At 35.3% G+C, this 22,842-nt stretch overlaps 2 protein-coding genes across 4 annotated transcripts; one reads left to right on the top strand and one right to left on the bottom strand.

Moving 5' to 3' along the window:
- Positions 1-254: 254 nt before the first annotated feature.
- Positions 255-9,183, bottom strand: LOC137490930 (uncharacterized). Of its 2 annotated transcripts, XM_087248963.2 has the most exons (3): positions 9,133-9,183; positions 8,376-8,525; positions 255-4,138 (listed from the first exon to the last, which is right to left on the bottom strand). In XM_087248963.2, exons 2-3 carry the CDS (start codon positions 8,458-8,460, stop codon positions 3,009-3,011), a joined length of 1,215 nt encoding a protein of 404 aa, XP_087105089.1. In that variant the 5' UTR covers positions 8,461-8,525; positions 9,133-9,183; the 3' UTR covers positions 255-3,008. The 2 variants fall into 2 exon arrangements, with proteins under 2 accessions (XP_087105089.1, XP_088506637.1); XM_088650511.1 differs by lacking the exons at positions 8,376-8,525; positions 9,133-9,183 and adding an exon at positions 5,208-5,666 and having other exon boundaries at positions 255-4,922.
- A 3,257-nt stretch (positions 9,184-12,440) lies between these two features.
- LOC110439461 (uncharacterized) lies at positions 12,441-21,029 on the top strand. Of its 2 annotated transcripts, none has more exons than XM_087249004.1 (3): positions 12,441-12,590; positions 15,999-16,148; positions 18,789-21,029. In XM_087249004.1, exons 2-3 carry the CDS (start codon positions 16,064-16,066, stop codon positions 19,883-19,885), a joined length of 1,182 nt encoding a protein of 393 aa, XP_087105130.1. In that variant the 5' UTR covers positions 12,441-12,590; positions 15,999-16,063; the 3' UTR covers positions 19,886-21,029. The 2 variants fall into 2 exon arrangements, with proteins under 2 accessions (XP_087105130.1, XP_087105131.1); XM_087249005.1 differs by lacking the exon at positions 12,441-12,590 and adding an exon at positions 14,227-14,584 and having other exon boundaries at positions 15,558-16,148.
- Positions 21,030-22,842: the final 1,813 nt, after the last annotated feature.

Raw genomic sequence — 22,842 nt, 5'->3', positions numbered from 1 at the left:
AGGTCATTATCTGTGCTACGAGACAGAAGTGCAAACAGAAGGACCTGAAATTAAGGATATTAATCCTATAATCTACAATATTATCTTTTAATACTATATTGGTTATGTTTCTGGGTATGAAATGGACATTTATCGAAGCTGCAGGGTTCACATACTCACAGGGAAAAAGGACTTGAACTGAGTGCTTAATGGAACCAACTGTCACGACCCGGCTCAAAGGCAATGACAAAATCAAAGGGACGACATACACCAGATGGTTTGGTACCAAAAGTATTTATTTAAACATTAACGAATAATAAAGTGCTCACTTTAGGTAAGCCAAAATCAAAGATTAACCAAAGCTAAAAAGAAACTAAACAAAACAAACAGGAGCAAAAGCACGGCTTTCCAGAAGCCAACACTGCTGGCTTTTATAGAGGGGAACTCAAGTGTTCCCAATTGAGCAGATGAGTCTCTGTCCTTCCCGCTTTCGGCCGATCAGTGGGTGGGTCAAAGAGACTTGTCACACCAACGATCATCTTGAAGCTGGCGAATGCTGTAAGAGTAGGCTCTACTGATGGCTTAAAAGCCTGCTGCTCGCTCCAACACCAGACAATACTTAGTAGTACCTCTGGCAATGTGGGAGCAATCATCTGAAGACCAGTAGACAGTATCTTTTACTCCTTTCTAATCAAATAAAGGGGGAGATGTTTGGTTCCGCCTCTCCACTGGAGTGCAGCATAGGGAGGTTGACATTTGGTAAAGACTGTGAAAGGCAACTTTTTGTTGCATTAGTGAGGTTGATTGTACTGATATGTTCGTACCTTATGCTGCATTCCGGTTGAGGGTTAGGAAAGAGACTTTCTTTTGATATAGTCCCTCTAAAGGCTGATTTTTACTTCTGCGTCAAGCCCATGCTTATGCTACGGCGCTGACGCATAGCCCTACGCCGTGGCCGTCGATGTTGCTGACGTGCACCTGTCAAAAAATTTAACTACACGTCGTGCGCAAGCTCTGTGATTAGTCGGCTTAGTAGCGCTGACGAGTCTGATTGGGACTGAGAGCCTTGCAGGCCCAATAGAGCGATTGTTTACAAGTGTGAAGTCCCGTGAGGAAGCTCCAGATAAAAAGTTTGTTTTGTGTTTACCTCATAGTAAAGTTGTTGCACGTCCGCCGGTTTCTGCTTAAAAAAGAGCGAGTTTGAGTCACTTGTACATTCAGGAAGTGTTCAGGAAAAACAAAGCACCAGCGAAGAAACTCAACACAGAGGAACATTTACACCTCACTGCCAACTAGCGTTTCGGAAGTGTTAATGCAGACCAACAGAGACAGCGCGCAGAAGTATAAATGCACAGCTACGCGTTGAATATTTAGCAGACCAGAATATTTTTTCCACAACAATTTACAATCACTTGTCTAACTGTCTTTGAATAAATCATAAGGTATGAACTCCTATTTTACAAACATACAAGGGCAATTAATGTCTATTTGCTCCGTGCGCTGCTCCAGATAGACAAACAAGCTACATCATCCTTTACCTTAGGTTCTTCGCAACAATATTAGTCCATTTTCAGCTTTTTCTGTTCTTGTGTGAATGAGTAATCCCCTGCTATGTCTTGTAAGTGCCAAATGCAACAAATTTGGGTCATGAAATTCCAAAATTCAAAAAAATACGATAACGTATTTACAAAATGACCCTTTTTTTTATACTAGTCATTTTTCAAAATCTTTTGTTAGACTTTGCACATTACTTTTCTAAAATATCTATTTATATATAATTGCAGTTTATTTATATTTGTACATTATTTATTTTACATTTAATGTGTGAAGGCCGTTTGGACATTGAAAAATAAAATGGAAAAAAGTACTACTGTGCCATTTGCTTTTTTGATATAGTGTTATGATTTTGATGTGGTTATGAAAAAGTAAAATTATGATTTTTGTGATAATAACCCTTGTAATATCTTGTTTTTCACTTTTGACAGGTAGGAAACTTGTGTTGTTTTTTCCCACCCTTCGGTTAAACTAAAATGATTCTTGCATACTACATGATTAAGACAAAATAATTTTTTCTCGTGCGTCCTGACATATGCTGGTAACAAACAAAAACTGTCCTCAGTTTGATAGAACACACAGGGCCTGAGTTATGCACTAAGACTTGCTTTAAAACAAAAAAAAACAAAGCTGTTTGTGTTGAGGTGGTTCATCATAGGACAGAAAACATATATATCAATAGTTAGCATTTAACAGCAGTGTTTTTTGTAATTTCAAAGGGTTTTCTTTAAAATGACATCAAGATATAGCATTTATTGTACTTTATGTGGGTGTGGTGAGACTTTAAATTTAGGTAGGGGGAAATACTTTTTTTTTTGACATGTTACCTTCTTCCAGTTGGAATAGAATAACTCTTGCATGCATTATTATAGGGAGAAATGTATTTTTCTTGTGTTTACTGACACCTGCTGGAAAAAAATGGAATTTTGATGGAGCACTCAAGGCCTGAGTTCCACATTTTTAACTTCAGTTTATATAAAACAGTATTTTATGAAATTTCAAAGGATTTCTTTTAAAATTATACCAAACTTTTGTATTTATTCCTATGCATGTGGTTATGGAAAGCTTTTTTAAATCGGAAGGCCAAATTAAGGCGGAAATACCCAAAATAGCCCAAAAGCTTAACAGGTCAATTTCTGATGAGCTGCTGAAACTCATCCCACACTGATGTTGCGGTCACACTAGAGTTTGAGCATGCGACATTTTGTTGTATGGCGCTGCGAAAAGGGGCGGGATTAAACAAGATGATTAGACATTAAAAAAAGTGAGCGATTGTCCAGAGAGGTCATGTTTTGATCTTCGATTGGTCTCACACAGTCAAGTAATGCGATTTCGCAGGTCAGAGTTTACCGAGCTTGAACTCTGCAACGCAGTGAACTGCAAAACTTGATACACAAACTTTCGTTTACAGTCTGACGGATTTGCGTGCATATGAATGGAAGTCTATGGGGAGAAAGGTCCAGTGTAACCGTGGCTTAGGTGCAAGTAAATGGTTTCTCTCCAGTGTGGATCCTCATGTGTCGGTTAAGTTGTGATGATTGTATGAAACTCTTCCCACACTGAGTGCATGTAAATGGTTTCTCTCCAGTGTGGATCCTCATGTGGTGATTAAGGGATGATGATTGGCTGAAACTCTTCCCACACTGAGTGCAAGTGAATGGTTTCTCTCCAGTGTGGATCATCATGTGTTGATTAAGGTTTGATGATCGGCTGAAGCGATTTCCACACTGAGTGCATGTGAATGGTTTCTCTCCAGTGTGGATCCTCATGTGGTGATTAAGGTGAGATGAGCAACTGAAACTCTTCCTACACTGAGTGCATGTGAATGGTTTCTCTCCAGAGTGGATAGTCATGTGTTCATTAAGGGATGATGATTTGCTGAAACTCTTCCCACAGTGAGTGCATGTGTATGGTTTCTCTCCAGTGTGGATCATCATGTGTAGATTAAAGTTTGATGATTGGCTGAAACTCTTCCCACACTGAGTGCATGTGAATGGTTTCTCTCCAGTGTGGATCATGATGTGTCGGTTAAGTTGTGATGATTGTATGAAACTCTTCCCACACTGAGTGCATGTGAATGGTTTCTCTCCAGTGTGGATCCTCATGTGGTGATTAAGGGATGATGATTGGCTGAAACTCTTCCCACACTGAGTGCATGTGAATGGTTTCTCTCCAGTGTGGATCATCATGTGTTGTTTAAGAAATAATGAGTGTCTGAAACTCTTCCCACACTGAGTGCATGAGAATGGTTTCTCTCCAGTGTGGATCATCATGTGTTTATTAAGGTGAGATGAGCAACTGAAACTCTTCACACACTGGGAGCATGTGAATGGTTTCTCTCCAGTGTGGATCATCATGTGGTAATTAAGGGATGATGATTGCCTAAAACTTTTCCCACACTGAGTGCAAGTGAATGGTTTCTCTCCAGTGTGGATCCTCATGTGAATCTTAAGATCGCCTTTTCTTCCAAAATTACTTCCACACTGAGTGCAGGTGAAACGATTCTTGTCTCTCCTTTTCAAAATACCATCAGTCTGTAAATGAGTTTTTTCCTCAATTTTGACATGATGTTCCTCCTCTTTCCTCTCATTCTCTTCAATTAGGTCTGAAATAAATAAAACATTAGTTTTCATTAAGTCTTAAAACCCTCATCAAAAGCGTAAAGGTGAAAAGACACTGGAAACATTGGCTACACACTGTAATTTTGATGCACATTAAATGTAAAATAAATCAGATCATATTTTGTTCAGTCCATTAACGTATGCACATTTAAGCAGATTCAATTCATCTTCATCTAGTCCTTTTACAATGCAAGTTGTGCTGAAGCCACTTAACTTAGAAGTTCTGGTAAATTGAAACTGTGTCAGTCCAGCTTTCAGAGTTTCTCATAAAAGTCATTTTGGTCATATTGATCAGACACAGATTTGAAAGCTGTAAAAAGCCTATTTTTATCCATATATATTCAGAATTACAACAAAATGTTTTTCTAAAATTTGTAAAGCAGACAGGAGATACTTGTTCATTCTGTGCCTGACTGGTAAATGCATCGGAAAAAAAAAAAAGTTCTGAGGTAACAGTTGAACAAACAGCTGAATATTTGCCTCGCAAACATGAGACATACCTGTACAGCATCTGCATAAAGGCTGAAATATGCACCTTTCCCCTTGTGTGCTGTTGGGTCATTTTCATCCATTCTGGGTTGATTTTGTGGATTCATTTGGTCAAAACTTTCTGTGTTTTAACAAACGGACTGATATTTGGGAACATCTTATTTTGACATAATCTGGGAAAATGCTTTGAAATAAAAAGCAAATCTCTCATCCGTTTCTGTAATAGTTAAATTACAGTGAGTTCATGCATCTAGCATATTGTTTTATAGCTATATTCTACTGTAACATGCATATATACATATATATCTCACAAAAGTAGCAGAACATTCCAGGAAATCCCTAATATGGATGACAATTAAAATTACAGTTAGCATTAAATAATAAATCGACTTTCTTATAAATATACCTAAGATGGCTGGAAGTACACATATAAACCATTTATTGGCGCAGTCGTGTAAATGATCAGTTGAAGCCTTTTAATATTTACTCAGATCTTATTTTCATTCAACAGCAATAGCTGGATGCCTTCATCCATATTAGGGATTTCCTGGAATGTTCTGCTACTTTTGTGAGGCATATATGGAATTTCTGCTCAAGTGTAAATGAAACAGGCATTACATGCATTTAAAGTGCTACAATGCCCACATAAACCTATTTTGAGGAAAACTAAAAAAAAAAGAAAATAAATAATTTTCTACTTAAGAAATAATTTATTGTACCATTTTTGATACAATTGTTGTTATTTAAAAAATAGTAGCCTATTGAACATCAATATATAGCAAAGTAATGAAGTCAGAAATTCCAGTATCTGGACAACATTACACCTTTGGAGGAGATCGGAGGCTCAAGAGGTATGATATGGCTCATAACAGACTAGTAAATGAGAAGTGGGTTAATTTATAAATGTTTTTTTCCATTTTGATGTTACGAGTTACGCTGGATCTAATCTCACTATATTTGCTAAAAGTGATATTTAATTCACCTTGTTCTCTGTATCTAACGTAGGGCTGGACAATAATATAATATCAATATATCACGATAGATTTTTTTTCAATAACGGTGATATGATTTTTAAACTCATTTCCGATATTTCGATACATTTGTGTATATGTTTTACATATGTTTTATTATGTTTTGTTATATAATATATATATATATATAATATATATATATAATATATATATATATATATATATATATATATATATATATAAGATTTTCTACCTTGTATCATTTGTCACTAAATGACTTTCCGTGCTCAGAATGAGCGTGATGTCACTTGCATGATGACAGCGCTCAGAAGTTGGTTAAGCTGCTCTGCCACAGAAAGCTACAAAATGAGCGACCTAAATACACATATAGAGGAACAAGCTTCCAGAAGTAAGAATGCAGACAAAGTAGTTGATGTGGACGTTGTTCGGCTTTTTAAGTTCCGATCAGCTTTTTGTTTCGGCGCTCTGCAAACTGTGCGGGAGAGCGATGCCGACTAGCATCGGAAACACATCAAATAGGTTCATAAAAGTTTAAATCAACCTGTCGCCTCACCATCCACCTTCCCGACACCAAACACAGATGGCTATGAGCCGCAGTGTAGGGTTTTGCATGTCTACACATGAATATACACATATAAACATATACTATGTTCAAAACAAGTATGACACTTGCACATATTTAAACCTACTGCATGCATACACCCACATACACATACACAGACATATAAACTCGATCCGAACATAAACTTAATCCTTGGATTAAATTAAACACAAACACACACAAACACAAAACTCTCTGCATGCTGGTATAGCACGCAAGGAAACTTACAAAATAAAATTCACAAACATATGTATCAGGAATCTGGTTATTTCAAAGCTGATGAAATAGAAAGAATTTGAATAATAGAAGTATTAAATCTGTTAAATAATGAAAATGTGTTATACAAAATGTTAGTTTATATAAATAGACAATATAAAAAAAATAGAACTATTTTATGTTAAATCTTTTAACTTAATTAGGTAAATACATACACAAAAATAGTCAGAAAGAACCCTAAAAGGACGTTTAAGATAAAAAGCAACCAGAACTTTAAATATACTCAAACAACTCTTTTCCTTTGCAAATATTAATGTAGCCTATACTCTTTTTAATTTGTTTTTTAATTATAATTATTATTCTTTTTCTATTTGGATTTTGGCATTATTTGACCAGAAATAATAAACTGCAGAAAACAGTCACGCTACTTGCTCTGCAAACAGGTGTGTTCATGACTATAAATACAAATAAAAATAATAAAATGAGAAAATATGACTTTGCAACATCAAGCAGCATTAGGCATGGGCCAGTATAAGATTCTGACAATATGATATCCTAAAATATATTTTCTTCTGAGAAACTTTTAAAACATTTTTGAGCAGTAAACATGTCAGGCTAAATAATTGAAATGAATCACAGATTTCTTTACGATTTAAAACAGCCTCTTTGGTCTTTACTGCAGGAGATACTGTTGTCCTAAAAAACAAAACATTAAAAAAAATCTTACATATACTGTAGGAACGGTGCAGCAGGAAATGTTGGCGGTTTTAAAACCTTGACTTTTCCAAACTGCGGTAAACCTTGAATATAGTTATTGTCCCATGCCTCAGCAGCATAACACTGATATTTATGATCTAAAAATTTATTCTTTAAAAAAGTCTCAAACAAAAAGATTCTAATGGCGCCGCCTGTTGGTGCATGAAGAATATGGTCTATATTCTGCGAATGTAAAATATTTTATAACAATTAATTATTTTAGTGTCCATTTCATTTAGCATGCGCTTTATTGGGGGGATCCACATTTTTTACATACTGTAAACCAGAGTTTCTGCAGGTTTTACAAAGATTAAATTTAAGACTTTTTATATTTTTAAGACCATTATGAATGAAATTTTAGACTCATAAAGGGCTAAAGGCTAAAGAACTTTTCAAATGGCCCAGATGGAAAAGATTTTTATTTGCCCCATCAAAATAAAATTTCTTTTTAAAAATAAAAAAATGAACAAATGTTTTTAAAGTTTTAAAAACTATAACAAACTAAATCTATGCACAACAATCTGTCCAGGTTGATATCCACAGCAGTAAATACATGGAGCACGTTTAAACAAATGTTATTGGGAGTAAAATAATTAAACCATTATGATAAATAGAGTTAAAAAGACCTTTTTGAATAAAAAGTTGAAAGTTTTATTAAGTTGAATTGTTGGTGATTGAATAGGTTTTGGCCAGATTGGGTAGAAAAACATGAACAAAAGAAAATAAAGACTTGTATAAAAAAGATTTAAGACCTACAACACAACATTTCAGTAAATTTAAGACTTTTTAAGGCCTAAAATGTTAAGTCTTTTATGAGAATACTGTAGGTCAAATATCGTCAGCTTAGTTAAACCTTTTATTAATTTATTGTTTTTATTTATTTTATAAAGCACTAAGGATGCTTTACAAACAGTAAAAGAACAAGAAAAGCAATAACGTTAAGAAGGTAGAGAAAATGGGAGACTAAAAACACATAAAAGACAAAAGACATGAGAACAAGTGACGAAAGAAACTCATTCTGTCTTTTAATGAGTGCTTATGTGCATTTATGAGAACTAGGCAGCACACTCAGGGCTGCAAGATGGATTAAATTTAGTATTCTTATTATTAAAATATATCTGAATGAGGATCAAATGACTGAGTTGGTCTTTGAGAATAAAAGTCAACCTGTTTGTTCCTGCAGGTCTTCCTGTTTGACTGTGAATGTTTCTTCAATCTTCACATCTTCACTCTCCTCTTTAATAAACGCCATCTTTATAACAGTGTGGAGATCAGTCGCTTCAGCAGGAGTTTTTCTCTGAGTTTGGACACTTTATCCTGTTTAAAATTAACAAAACAATAAAAATGTCCCGTTTAAAATAAATTAAACAATGAACAGATACAAAATAACTTCTCTTAACACTTGCTTAAACAGTTTCTTTTAATTATCAAAAAAAGAAATCAGGTAAAACATTTTTTTTTAAATAGAGGTAAAATTGGTTTTATATTCGCACATTCGGACTTTCCCCTTAATGATATAATTTCATTAAAGTATAACTTAAAGTAACTATAAAGTACAACATTGTTCACAGTCAAATAAACAGTGTTAATGTTGTTTTCAAGTCACACTTGCAAGCTAATTCCGATCAAATATTTAAAGTAACATGGTAAACAATATATAGACTGCTAAATAAACGAATGTGTGAATATAAAACCAACTTTTCCTCTTATCAGAAAAGTTTGAGAAACCCTGCTTTAAAACACTATTACACTCTTTTCGGTTTCAAACAATAGCCCTCTGCTACTGAGAATAAAATAGTACTACGTTGCATAAAGGGCTTAAATATTATTGTCCAAAGCAGGTACATAATTTAGCATCGGATAAAAAAAAATCTGAAACTTTAATTAAATCGGGTTATATCCGTAAACGTTTAAAAACACAAACCTTTCTCCAGTTGAATCACAGCGCTGAAGCGGCGCCGCCTGATGACGTCACACGTCACGACAAAATAAAAGTCTATTTTGTTTCGCTTTTTTGCCACTTACTGTTGCAGTCATGACTTATTTATACATTTCTCCCATGTTTTTCACTTTATAATATTTCTGCTCTCTCTTTCTCTCTCTCTCACACATTACACATTTTAGGAGCTTTTTTGGCATGACAAATAACTACATTTGTATTGTCAAAGCAGTGCAGCGTTGCTGTGTACAAACAAGACAGTGAAAAAAGGGCAGTAGTGCAAACAAATATGGATATAAAATATAATACAGAGAAAACACAGAAATAAATAAAATAAAAATAGATTAATGAAATTAAAAATAAATTAATAAAAATAAAAAGATTAATAAAAAATATTTAAAAAATAGATTAGATTTCTCTCTCTCTCACACAAACACACACTTCAGTATTTAAAGTTGATCAAAAAAATTTAATCTAAACATTTTAAGCCAATTTTGAGAAACTTTTTTTAATCCAGTTCATGATGACTTGCATGTCTACTACACATTACTTCCTATTAATATCTGAGTCCAAATCTCATCCTCATAATTATGTCCTCTTCTATTTCTACAACTTCATAGGCCTATATAGGGTTTCTTATTGTTTCATATAAATTGTCGTCTCTTATAATCTGTTCCACGTTTCCTGCCATTCTTTAGCAATCTTCAGTGATAATATTAAATTTACGAAAGCATTAAAGGGGTAGTTCACATAAAAATTACAATTCTGACATTTTTTTCATCCTCTACTTGTTCCAAACCTGTGTGAGTTTCTTCTGCTGAATGGAAATGAAGAGAATAGGCTACAGGGTCAAAAGGCAGCCACTATATGGTTCAACAGCGCCTACTTTGGGCATGGCTGCTTTTTTCAACATTTTCTGGCACACAAAATGTTCTCAGAACTCGATTACAACTTAACCACTAAAGTCACAGTCAAAGTCAATGTTTTTGGTTCCTTTTCTGGACTTTTGAGCATCTCGGGACTCTTGCTGTGTATGACAGATGAAGGAGCTCTCAGATTTCATCTAAAGTGTCTTCATTTGCATTCTGAAGATGACCAAAGTTCTCAGGGGATTAAAACAACAGGTAGAGGGACAATCGTTCTCGAGTGCCTAGTGTACACTATAACACGCATTCCACCACTGCTGATATACAGCCACATTGCACTGCTTTATTTATTTATTTATTTATTTATTTATTTATTTATTTTTATTGCAATAACAACAGGCCATTACAACAAATAGAAATACAAAAACTGATAGCACTGATACTTGTGATGATATTGCCAGGTAGGAGGCGACGTTCGCGCGACCTTGCACAACGTTCCCTGAAAGTTCGCTAAAGGTAATAAAAATCCAGAACCTTTACAGAACATAAGGGACGTTCTTAAAACGTTCTCTTTTAGTCATAAAATAACGTTACCAGTATGACTTAAGGAGGACATTCTGTTTTGGCCATTCTATGGTCACATAATAACGATACAAAGAGAACCTTTCTAACATTTACAGAACGTTTTCACATGGTCTTTTTTTAGTCATATAATAACGTTATGAATATGACTTTAGGAGGACGTTCTGTTTTGGTCCTGCAATGGTCACTTAATAACGTTACAAAGAGAACTTTTTTAACATTAACAGAACGTATCTACATAGTCCTCCTTTAGTCATATAATAACGTTTCGAATAAGACTTTAGGAGGACGTTCTGTTTTGGTCCTGTAATGATGTTACAACAACATTTCACAGCACCTGGAATTAACACAAATGAGTTTGAAGTTACAGTGTGTCTCATCCATTTGTGATTAATGTAAAAAACAATTATCTACAAAGGACAAAAGTAGCAAAAATGGACAGTATGTGATGGCTTTACTGTGTTAAACGGAAAAGGTTTTGTCAAAGAGTATCTTTTATATTCTCTTGTGAATGTCTACGCATATTTGTATGCACAAACACAAGTGATAATCAGAGGGAAAAACATCTTTGTTACATACCAGGTGAATAAGAGGCTTTCGAGAGAGCTGAGCTGAGCTGCTCACACATGTTCTGTTCAACTAAAAAACGGAGGAAAGAAAACAAAATTGGCACAGAAACAAGTTACATTTTGATTGTTAAAATGTGAAGACACTTTTGGAAAGAAATAATTGACCTGTTAAGAGTGTGTTGACTGTCTTACAGAAACCAGTAAAGAGCTGCATGTGCTTTAAGATAAATAAAGGACTCTAAACTCACATAAAGAACAAGTTCAGTGATAAATAAATGACAAAAAAATGCTAATAGTTAGCTCATTTCAATATATTGACTAAACTTGACAAATAAAACCTCAATGTGAAGTTCAGAAATTGTTTCTTTTAACAAATGATAATATATCACTGTATAATAATATAAGACTTGCATGACTATTATATAAGTGAATGTAGCTGTATGTATTGAGACATCAGTGTGGCTTGAGTCTTCAATGGTCATTTGCATCTTTACACAAAGACTTCAGCCAAGCAACTCTGAGAAGCTTCTACAAAAACAACACACAACTCTTGCATTACCTTTTAACCAGGCTTGGGAAAAAATAAATTGAAATGTCTTTCAAATCAAAATACCTCAACATAAGTGTGTCAATATTATCAACAACATGCAGCAGCCAAACTAAAAAATAAGCTTCCATCAATAGTCCTATTCACCTTATTCTCAGATGTCGAGCGGGCGCTGCCATTTGAATCTTTTTGTCTCGCGACTTCCGGTCACATTCACTTCCATTCATTTTTTGACGTTAACAACTGCTCGTTACGCTGCTTGATGTTGCAATTTAATATTTTCTTATTATATTATGCTTCTTGGTCTGTGTAGTCATGCAAACATTTGTTTGTTGAGCAAGTAGTTTGGCCATTTTCTGCCGTTTATTATTCCTAGTCATTTCTCCCATATGCGACTGAATCGGAAGTTCTAAGACAATCGCGAAAACAGGCACACTTCCGCGTTTTAGAATAAGGTCAATAAAACAAAAGCAACAAATCAAATGAAGATGGCTAAAGTCAACTTATTTTCCCAATACATCATTAATTCTCTGTAAAACTGGTTTGTAAAGCTGCTGAACTTTCCATCCCCCACTGTAATGTGTCTTGAGTCTTCACTGCTCCCCACTGCTCATTTGCATCTTTATACCAGCATTAATGGAGGGCAATTGAGTCTTATCCAATCACATTCCAGGTCCTGTAGCTTAGCAGGGTTGCATCTACATATTCTGGGTTCCTAACAGAAACGTCATTGGCTTATTTTGCTAAGTAAAGAGATCAACTTTGTATGACAAACTACGATTGTTGATTCCTACATTGGGATTATTACCAACAACAACCTACAAAGAAAAGCCCACTGAGGCCATTTCTCATCCCACATATTCATTGAAGACTGGAAAGGTGAGTTGCACATTCTGAATTTACTCTTAAATAATATCTGAATGCTAACATTATAAAATGTAAAATCTAAACATGCGTGGATGCACTGTTCAACGTTGAATTTAAGTTCTTCAGTCATTTTTAAAAGCTTCATTACAACTTTTTATTTAGTTTTTTGTTTGTTTGTTTATTTGGTTATGAATATTGTTTTTATCCTGACAAATGGACTGTAGCCCAGTTTCAACCCAAGTTAACCTAGTTAAGTTTCAACCTATTACATATATAGGTTGGAACTTGGCAGGCAGCTTTAAAGAATTTGATGTTTCCCCATTCAAACATACAAAGAGGTGGTAACATCAGTTGAATGCAAGTGAATGAGTTAAAGCTATGGATAAAGAAATACAACTGTTTAAACAAAATGCAACCTCTTACCAACCTACCTGAAGGTGAAGATCTGGGGGGTAAATGCTTTTTTTCAATTAACATAAAGATTGATGGTCTTACAAATACAAAACAGAAAGCAGATAAAGTATAAAGTGGAAAATGTATTAATAATTCATGACAAAGAGTAAGTAGGGGAAAAAGCTAAACAAAAAAAAAAGACTTTTATTTTGGCGTGGTCATATAGCTGTGCCGCTCCCGCACTGTGATTCAACTGGAGAAAGGTTTGTTTTAAAGCTTGTACACAGATGTAAACCAACTGATTAAAAGTTCAGGTTGTTAATTTCATGCTAGATGTACCTGCTGTTGACAATATTATTTTAACCCTTTATACAAAGAAGTAGTATTTTACTCACAATAAGGTCTATTGTTTGAATAAGATAGGATAAACTTTATTTGTCCCCGAGAAGAAATTCTTGTCTTGTGCAAAAGAGTGCTACAACGTTGCTGTAAGCAGACAAAAGTTTAAAGTTTAAATAACTTTAACTTTTGTTAAAAAACTTTGTTAAAGTTTAAATAAAGCAACATGTAAGTGTGTAATAAGTGTTTTAATGAAGGTTGAATTTTTTTAATTGCATAATGTCATTCTATTCTAAATATACATCACTATATATAAGAAATAGAATAATGTTACTAGTTTTAATCAGCTTATTTATTTATTGTTTCTTGCTCACACTTACCTGATTTATTTTTGTTAATTACTCTCATATAAAGAAACTGTTGAAGCAAATGTTGAGAAGTTATTTTGTTTTTTGTTCATTGTTTTATTTATTTTAAACAGGGCATTTTTTATTGCTTTGTTAATTTTTACAGGAAAGTGTCCAAACGCAGAGAAAATATATATATTATACGGAATGACTAGTTAAAACATGTAGTAGTAATGAATAGTTTTTACTTGAAGGGCACCTATTTTACCCCCCTTTCATAATTTAAGATAAGTCTTTTACGTCTGTAAAGTTTCAGCTCAAAACACCCATCTGATTATTTTTTATACATTTTAGAACGTTGAGATTTTCTGCTTTAATAACTTTTACTTAGTGATTAAACATTTTTTAAATTGTCTTAAAATGTTTAGAGTATAGGGTTTGATTAACTCCAAATATGTGTGTCTGTGTATGTCAGAAAGTGGAGGGAGAAATGTGTCAATAAGTCATGACTGCAACAGTAAGTTTAAAAAAAAGACTTTTATTTTGGCGTGGTGTGTGACGTCATAAGCATGCGCCGCGCTGTGATTTAACTGAAGAAAGGTTTGTTTTAAAGCGTTTACGCTTTTATAAAGCGATTGATTAAGGTTTGTTTTTTTTCATTCAGTGCTAAATTATGTACCTGTTGTTGACAATATTATTTTAAAATTTTATACAACGGAGTACTATTTCACTCACAGTAATGAGGACTATTGTTTGAATAAAGATAGGATAAACTTTTTGTTCCTGAAAGGAAATTTGTCTTGTGCTAAAAAGTGCTACACGTTATAGAGGTAAAGTTGGTTTTATAGTCACACATTCGTTCATTTAGAAGTCTCTATATTGTACACAATGTTACTTTAAATATTCGATCTGAATTAGCATGCAAGTGTAACGAGTGGTGGGCAAAGCAAGGCTTCGTGAAACAATGAAACAGTCGAAGCAAATGTGTGGAAGCTTCGAAACGTTTCGAAACCCCACTCTACAGTGACACCTAGTGGTAATTTTTTATGTATTGCACTGAAACAGTTTCAGCAAAGAACGATTGAACAAATTGAGGGATTAAACCCAACTTTGTACATGAATTCCCTCAAGTAACATAGTACAGTGGGTAAGGAGTCAGACTTCCATGCAGGGTTAGTAGATTTTGAAGCCAGTTTGTTGCAGTTGTTTTAAAATGCTTTAATACCAGTTGGTAATGCTTTGCTCTTGTATCGTTTTGTTTCAACATTGGTCTGATATCCGAATAAACAATTTGTGAATAAATATGTCTTGTTTTTGTCTTAAAACAGGGTTGTTGCTAGATCAAAAACGGTGGCCTGAAGTTATCAATAATTATTTATATTATTCATTAAATTTCCCATTTATTTTATTTTATTCATGTCTACCCTAACCCTAAACCCAACCATACTGTAAAAATATTTATTATTGTTTTACAGTGTTACAAAAATGATGCTAAATTGATGGCGTAACTGTAGCTGTATCCTATTTAGGCTACACAAAACAGAAACATGATTAAAATACATAAAACCATGATTCCAGAGTATTTGTACAAGTCGGGATTCGAACCCAAAACATCATGCTAGGCATAGAATCAATTAGCAAACACACAGTCCTCTAAGCCATATGAGACAGAGGTAGCTTGGAGACCTTGGCAGTCAAATTAGGATTCGCCAGGTCTCGAAACGTTTCTAAGCTGATCGATGCTTTGAATCGCTTCAGTCACGTGACTAGGTGTTTCGAACACTTTAGTCACGTGACTTTGGTGCTTCGGATCATGCTTCGGTGCAGTGTTTCGAAACACTTGCGCTTCGGGATCTCGACACTTTGTCGAAACATCAGTTTCACGTCAGCCATCCCTAAGTGTAACTTGAAAACAACATTAGCACTGTTTATTTGACTGTGAACAATGTTGTACTTTGATAGTCATTGGCTGCTAATATGATTTCAGTATTTAGAGTTTGCAAATAATACTTTTATGAAATTACATTATTAAGGGGAAAGTCTGAATTTGCAATTATAAAACCAATTTTACCTCTTTTTACACGTTGCTGTAAGCAGACAATAAAGTAAATGAAACAAACAACACGATTACGAACATACCTGAATAAAGTTTCAAAAAAGTTACAGAGATGTAACAGTGTGTAATAAGTGTTTTAATGAAGGTCTAATTTAATGTTAGTCCATTCTAAATTTACATCAATATATGTAAGAAATAAAGTACTAGCTTTAATCTGCTCATTTGAAGCAAGTGTTGAAGAGAAGTTATCTTATTTCTGTTCATTGTTTTGTTCATTTTAAACAGGATAAAGTGTCCAAACTCAGAGAAAAACTCCTGCTGAAGCGACTGATCTACACACTGTTATAAAGATGGCATTTATTAAAGTAGAAAGTGAAGACCTGAAGATTGAAGAAACATTCACAGTCAAACAGGAAGATCTGCAGGAACAAACAGGTTGACTTTTATTCTCAAAGACCAACGCAGTCATTTGATCCTCATTCAGATATATTTTAATAATAAGAATACTAAATTAAATCCATCTTGCAGCCCTGAGTGTGCTGCCTAGTTCTCTTAAATGCACAAAAGCACTCATTAAAAGACAGAATGAGTTTCTTTCTTGTTACTTGTTCTCATGTTTTTTGTCATTATTTTATGTATTATTAGTCTCCTATTTTCTCTACCTTCTTAAGGTTATTGCTTTTCTTGTTCTCCTACTGTTTGTAAAGCATCCTAAAGCACTGGTACTATATAAAATAAATAAAAACAATCAATTAAAAAAGTTTAACTGAGCTGACGCTATTTGACCTACAGTATTCTCATAGAAGATATCTGCTATTACAGTGATAGTTTGGGCTAGAGTTAGAATTAAATCATTATTATAATAACTAATTACCAGGGCTATTGTGTTTAAACAAAGTGTTTCGCAGGGTCTTAAAATGTCTTAAATTCCAAAATCTAAATCTAAAAATGCCTTAAAAACTCTTAAATTTACTGAAATATTGTGTTGTAGGTCTTAAGTCTTTTTAAACAAGTCTTAATTTTCCTTTGTTCATGTTTTGCTACCCAATCTGGCCAAAACCCATTCAATCACCAGCAATCCATCTCAATAAAACTTTTTATTCAAAATTGTCATTTTAACTCGGTTTATCATAATGGTTTAATTATTTTCCTTACAATAATATTTGCATAAATGTGCTCCTTGTATTTACTGCTGAGGACATTGACCTGGACAGATTATTGTGCAAAGATTTAGTTAATTATAGTTTTAAAACATTTAAAACCTTTGTTTATTTTTTTTTAAATTTTTTTTTACATTTTAAAAAAGTTTAGGTTGGAAAAAGTGTACGGATACAAGTAAAGCTTGTTTTTACACAATATAATTTTTTTTTTTGCTAAGAAATATATAAAATACTGTGTTTTTATATTAATTTATTATTGTATTATTAAATGTATTTATTAATTTTTATATATAATATAATTATATATAGGGCAAATAAAACCCTTTTCCATCTGGGGTATTTGAAAAATTCCTTATACTTTAGCCCTTCTTGAGTCAAAAATTTTAACCCTGGTTTAAAGTATGTCAGAAAACGTAGATGCCCTAATTTTAAATATGCTGGATAAAATGGACACAAAAAATAATTATTATTTTAAAACATTGAACTACAGTATTCTAAATTATATGACGATTTTGTGAGACGACATGAGACAAAACAAATTATAGTGGAATAATAACGTTTAGCATTGCACTAACTACAACTGGCCAACAAACTAGTTTAAAAATGACTTTTGCTGCTTAAGAAATGGATTACAGCATGCTGATGATATGCAAACATCTGAGTGTGAAGTTCGTCAGTATTGATCATATTCTTTATGTACCAGCAGGCGCCGCCATTGGAATCTTTTTGCTTGAGACTTTTTTTACAGAATGAATTTTTAGATCCTGAAAACAGTGTAAAGACCCGCGCACACCAAGATGTTTTTTGCGTTTTTAGCACTGTTGCCTCATGACGTTTCTGTGCAGAGTTTACACATTCTCCCGGTGCTCACATGGGTTTTCTTTCCACTGTCTAAAAACATGCAACTTAAGTTACTTGACTAATCCAAATCGGCATCTAGTAAGTAGTTATCTCTTAAGAGCAATCACTTTCTGTTCATTAGCTACTACAGAAGAGTTCTCGAGAACTCCCCTTTCGTCTTGCAAATGGGAGCCCCAGGCTCGTTAAGTGTAAACTTTTGAAATAAATGAAATGAAGTAGTAAAGTATGTAATCTTGCCATCTCATCATCACTCCAGTTTACAGCAAACGTGGCATTAAGCATTTGCATGTGCTCATTTATTCATTTTCCTTCGGCTTAGTCCCTTTATTCATTAGGGGTCGCAACAGCGGAATGAACAACTAACTTCTCCAGCATTTCTATTTAAACTGTGAATGCCCTTCCAGCTGCAACCCAGTACTGGAAAACATTTGTTATATAACATAATTTATCTACAATAATTCAAACTCAGAAATATAGGCGTAAGTTATGTGTACTTGCTATGAACATGCAGTATTTGTCTCAATCAGGTCTTCCAAGCAAGTTACAAATGTTTAAATCCAGTGGAAGATGCATATGAGGGAACACAACATGAATAATCTAGAGCGAGTGCATTTGATCATCTGCATTTAAAGCCACAGGCACAAAAAGAGCTTGGTTTTCCTTTGACCGCCAAAATTATATTTTCTTCAAGGTATATAATCTGATTTTGAACTAAAACCTCAGACGCATTCTGAGAACACCAAAGACTTATTTTACATCTTGTAAAAAAAGGTTCATAAAAGGAACTCTTTAAAGGGATACCATTTTACTCTCATGTTTACATGTGGTTTTAAACCTTTGAGTTTCTTGATTCTGTTGAACACAAAAGAAGATATTGTGAAAAAAATGCTGGCTTACTTTGTGTTCCATAAGAAAGGAAATGTTTAAAACCACATGACGCAGAGTAAATGGTAAACTCATTTTAATATCTGGATGAAACATCCATCTTTTGCTTGTCACTTTGTGTCTTCGTACTAAAGTTAACAATGTTTTTTTTTTTTTTTTTTTTTTTAAGACCTGATGGTGTTGAAAGAAGAGGCTCATGAACAGAATGAAATGGAAGAGAAACTCCAAGAAATAACGACTGATGAAAAACCTACACTGACTAAAAAAACTTCATCACGTGGAAGACCTCGGAAATCCAAATCTGCGTGTAATTTCGGCAGTAAACAGAGTAGAAAGAGTTTTAGTCAAAAGTCAAACCTTGATGTTCACACTAGGGAGAAACCTTACACCTGCGAACAGTGTGGAAAGAGTTTTGGTCACATACAAGGCTTTGAAAACCACATGAGAATTCACACTGGAGAGAGGCCTTTCAGTTGTAAACAGTGTGGAAAGAGTTTCACTCAAAAGGCAAACCTTGATGTTCACATGAGAGTTCACACGAAGGAGAGGCCTTACACCTGCGAACAGTGTGGAAAGAGTTTTACTTATAAACAAGGCTTTACAACCCACAAGAGAATTCACACTGGAGAGAGGCCGTACACATGCCAACAGTGTGAAAAAAGCTTCTATCATCCAGGAAACTTTGCGGTGCACATGAGAATTCACACTGGAGAGAGGCCGTATACATGCCAACAGTGTGGAAAAAGCTTCTACCAATCAGGAAACTTTGCAGCGCACATGAGAATTCACACTGGGGAGAGGCCGTACTCTTGCATCCAGTGTGGAAAGAGTTTTAAGCAAAATTGCACCCTTGAAGTCCACATGAGAACACACACTGGAGACAGAAGTTTTATTTGCACACACTGTGGAAAACGTTTTTCTCAAAAACATGACCTTAACATCCACATGAGGATTCACACTGGAAAAAAACCTCACACATGCACACAGTGTGGGAAAAGGTTTACTCAAAAAACAAGTCTTGACAACCACATGAGGATTCATACTGGAGAGAAACCTTACAGATGCACAGAGTGTGGGAAAACTTTCCCACATAAAAGCTCACTCAAACACCACATGAGAACTCACACTGGAGAGAAGCCGTTTGCATGTACTCAGTGTGGAAAGCGCTTCACAACCAAAGCTAGCCTCAAGAACCTCATGGATGGTCACACTGGAACCATAGTGTTGACATGTGATCAGTGTGAAAAGAGTCTCACACGCAAATAATCCATCAGGAAACACATCAAGAAGATTAACTCAGGAGAGGACCCTTTTAGATGCAGTGAGTGTGGAAAGGGCTTTAAACGTAAAAGAAGCCTCAACACTCACCTAAAGCTTCACAATGGAGAGCAGAGTCCCCAAAATTGAGGCCTTGTCCACACAAACACTGGTATATTCAAAACGGCAGCTTTTTCATGTAGTTTGGCTGTTCATTCAAGTGAAGTTTATTTATACTACTTTTGAGAGGATCACATGCTTATGTTTGTCTACGGCTGGTCCTGCATTAGCCAACACATGATTTACCAATCAGATGATTCCTGACTCACTATAAATAACCAGAGTTTCTTACCAGGACAAGTGTGAACTTTTGAATACATATCAAGTTTTCTGAAGATGAAACCCTTTGAACACCTGCAGGGCTGCAAGAACCCAAAATAACTCTATATGTTGATAGATTGTATGACTTGTTTCATATGCAAACAAGTATCTGCATCTGAAAAGGTGTGAACCAAATGACCTACAGGAACTCAAGAGTTGTGACCCAACCAAAGAAGTAGGCTGATCTCCAAGGGTTACATCCTTTGTTATAAAGTAATGTCTCACTTTGGGTTAAGTTAACAATGAGTTAACATCGCTGCTGAGGAACTGCACTATTCATTGTCTTCGATAAAGTCTTCTCCCCGTAAGAGCTTTGGTCAGCTTACTTATTTTATGTATTAAAGTCATCTATGTAAAAATTAATTAAGCTGTATTCCTCCTCTTCCCATCTACTGTGTGCCACCACTCAAGCTAGATTAGCAACACCTGTGTTTTGCCCTATAAAAGTTTGTGTGTAAAAAGCTCACATGAAAAAATTCCACACTTACGAATTGTTTATTAATTTACTTATCAAACATCAAATGAGGCATCCAGGGTGATTTTGCGAGCCCTTTTACTCGCTCTGGAAGAGTACGGTTCTTGAAGTGTTGGCAGGGAAGTGCCAGTAGCCGCATTTCCACTATCGGGCCAGTGCGAGCCAGGGCTTTTATCGGGCCGGGCCAATCGCCCGGGAGATGAGTAATGAGGCCAAAATTATGTTGCGTTTCCACTGTCGGGCTAGCAGTCGCAGCGCGTCCCCAGAAAGACCCACGAATCAAAAACAAATTAAAAACCATAAAAATGAAGACAACCGAAACAAACAAATGACACGTTACTGTACAGCAGTACATTATATGTTTATAAGCACAGACCTGTGTATTACCATTTGTAACTGATCTGCTTTTCACTCAATAACTTCAATTGACACCAAGCGCTGCTTTCCTCCACTTTATTTAGTCTTGCAGAAGACAATTTAACACAAACACGTTGTCTTTTGGCTTTACTGCACATTCGACCCCCTCATCAATACAGAGCAGCATTGTGAGGTTGAATGAATTATTTTCTTAATAATTTATGTAATTACATTTGGTAAATTTGACAATTTATACACAATTACACACATAATCTCTTATAATTTTACACTTTGAGAAATTATCAATTTAAAATGTATAGGAAAACACTTTTTTCCTCTACAGTTACAACAAAATGAAAATTTCTTTATCACTAGAAACCAGACTTAACTAGATACAAAAATGTGTAAAAGTTACACACAACAGAGCCACCTGGTGGACAAAGTTCAGCGTTTCTCCCACTGTAGGTGACCTTTCACTAAGTCTCTGTGGCGCAATCGGTTAGTATGTTCTGCTGTTAACTGAAAGGTTTGTGGTTCAAGCCCATCCAGCGATGAGTTAAGCGTTTTGCTGCCTTGCAACTGCTAACACGTGCACTGGGCATAGATCCTGGGCCACATTCTGTCCAGCGTTACACGATGAAATCAGGATGTGGCAGAAAATTTGTATGGGTAGGGAAGGTATTGATGTAAAGAGTGTCTAGCTCTTGAACAAAGTGTTCACCACCCTGGCTAGCTCAGTTGGTAGGGCATGAGACTCTTAATCTCAGGGTTGTGGCTTCATACCCCACGTTGGGTGCTTTTGTGACCTTTTTGTCTCTCTTTCAGCAAAATTTCAATCGAGTTTATATAGAAGACCTTTAGAGACAAAGTTCAGCATTTCTGCCACTGTAGGTGACCTTTCAATAAGTCTCTGTGGCGCAATCGGTTTGCGAGTTTGGCTGTTAACTGAAAGGCTGGTGGTTCAAGCCGACCCAGGAACGAATTAAGCATTTTTCTGCCTTGCGACTACTAACATGTGACCTAGGCATAGATCCTGGGCCATATTCTGTCCAGCGTTGCAAGATGACATCAGGATTAAGCAGAAACATTTTTCATGGGTAGGGAAGATATTGATGTAAATGGTAACTAGCTCTTGAACAAAGTCCTCAACAACCCTGCTAGCTTAGTCGGTAGAGCATGAGACTCTTAATCTCAGGGTCGTGGGTTCGAGACCTATGCTGGGTGTTTCTGTGACCTTTTGTCTCTCTTTCAGCAAACTTTCATTCGGGTTCATATAGCAGACCTTTAGAGACAAAGTTCAGCCTTTCTACCACTGTAGGTGACCTTTTACTAAGTCTCTGTGATGCATTTGGTTAGCGTGTTCGGCTGTTAACTGAAAGTTTGGTGGTTCAAGCCCATCCAGTGACGAGTTAAAAATGATCCTGCCTTGCAACTGCTAACACGTGCACTCAGCATAGATCCTGGGCCATATTCTATCCAGCATTGCAAGATGAAATTAGGATGTAGCTGAAAATTTGTATGGGTAGGGAAGGTATTGATGTACACAGTGTCTAGCTCTTGAACAAGGTGCTCATCAGCCTGGCTAGCTCAGTTGGTAGAGCATGAGACTCTTAATCTCAGGGTCGTGGGTTCGAGCCCCACGTTGGCTGTTTCTGTGACCTTTTTGTATCTCTTTCAGCAAACTTTCATTAGGGTTCGTATAGCAGACTTTTAGAGACAAAGTTCAGCATTTCTGCCACTGTAGGTGACCTTC

Source organism: Danio rerio, chromosome 4, assembly GCF_052040795.2.
Source record: "Danio rerio strain M-AB ecotype USA chromosome 4, GRCz13ab, whole genome shotgun sequence".
NCBI lineage: Eukaryota > Metazoa > Chordata > Actinopteri > Cypriniformes > Danionidae > Danio > Danio rerio.
Note: the sequence above shows the minus strand (reverse complement) of the source record. Positions and strands in the feature narration are given on the sequence as shown.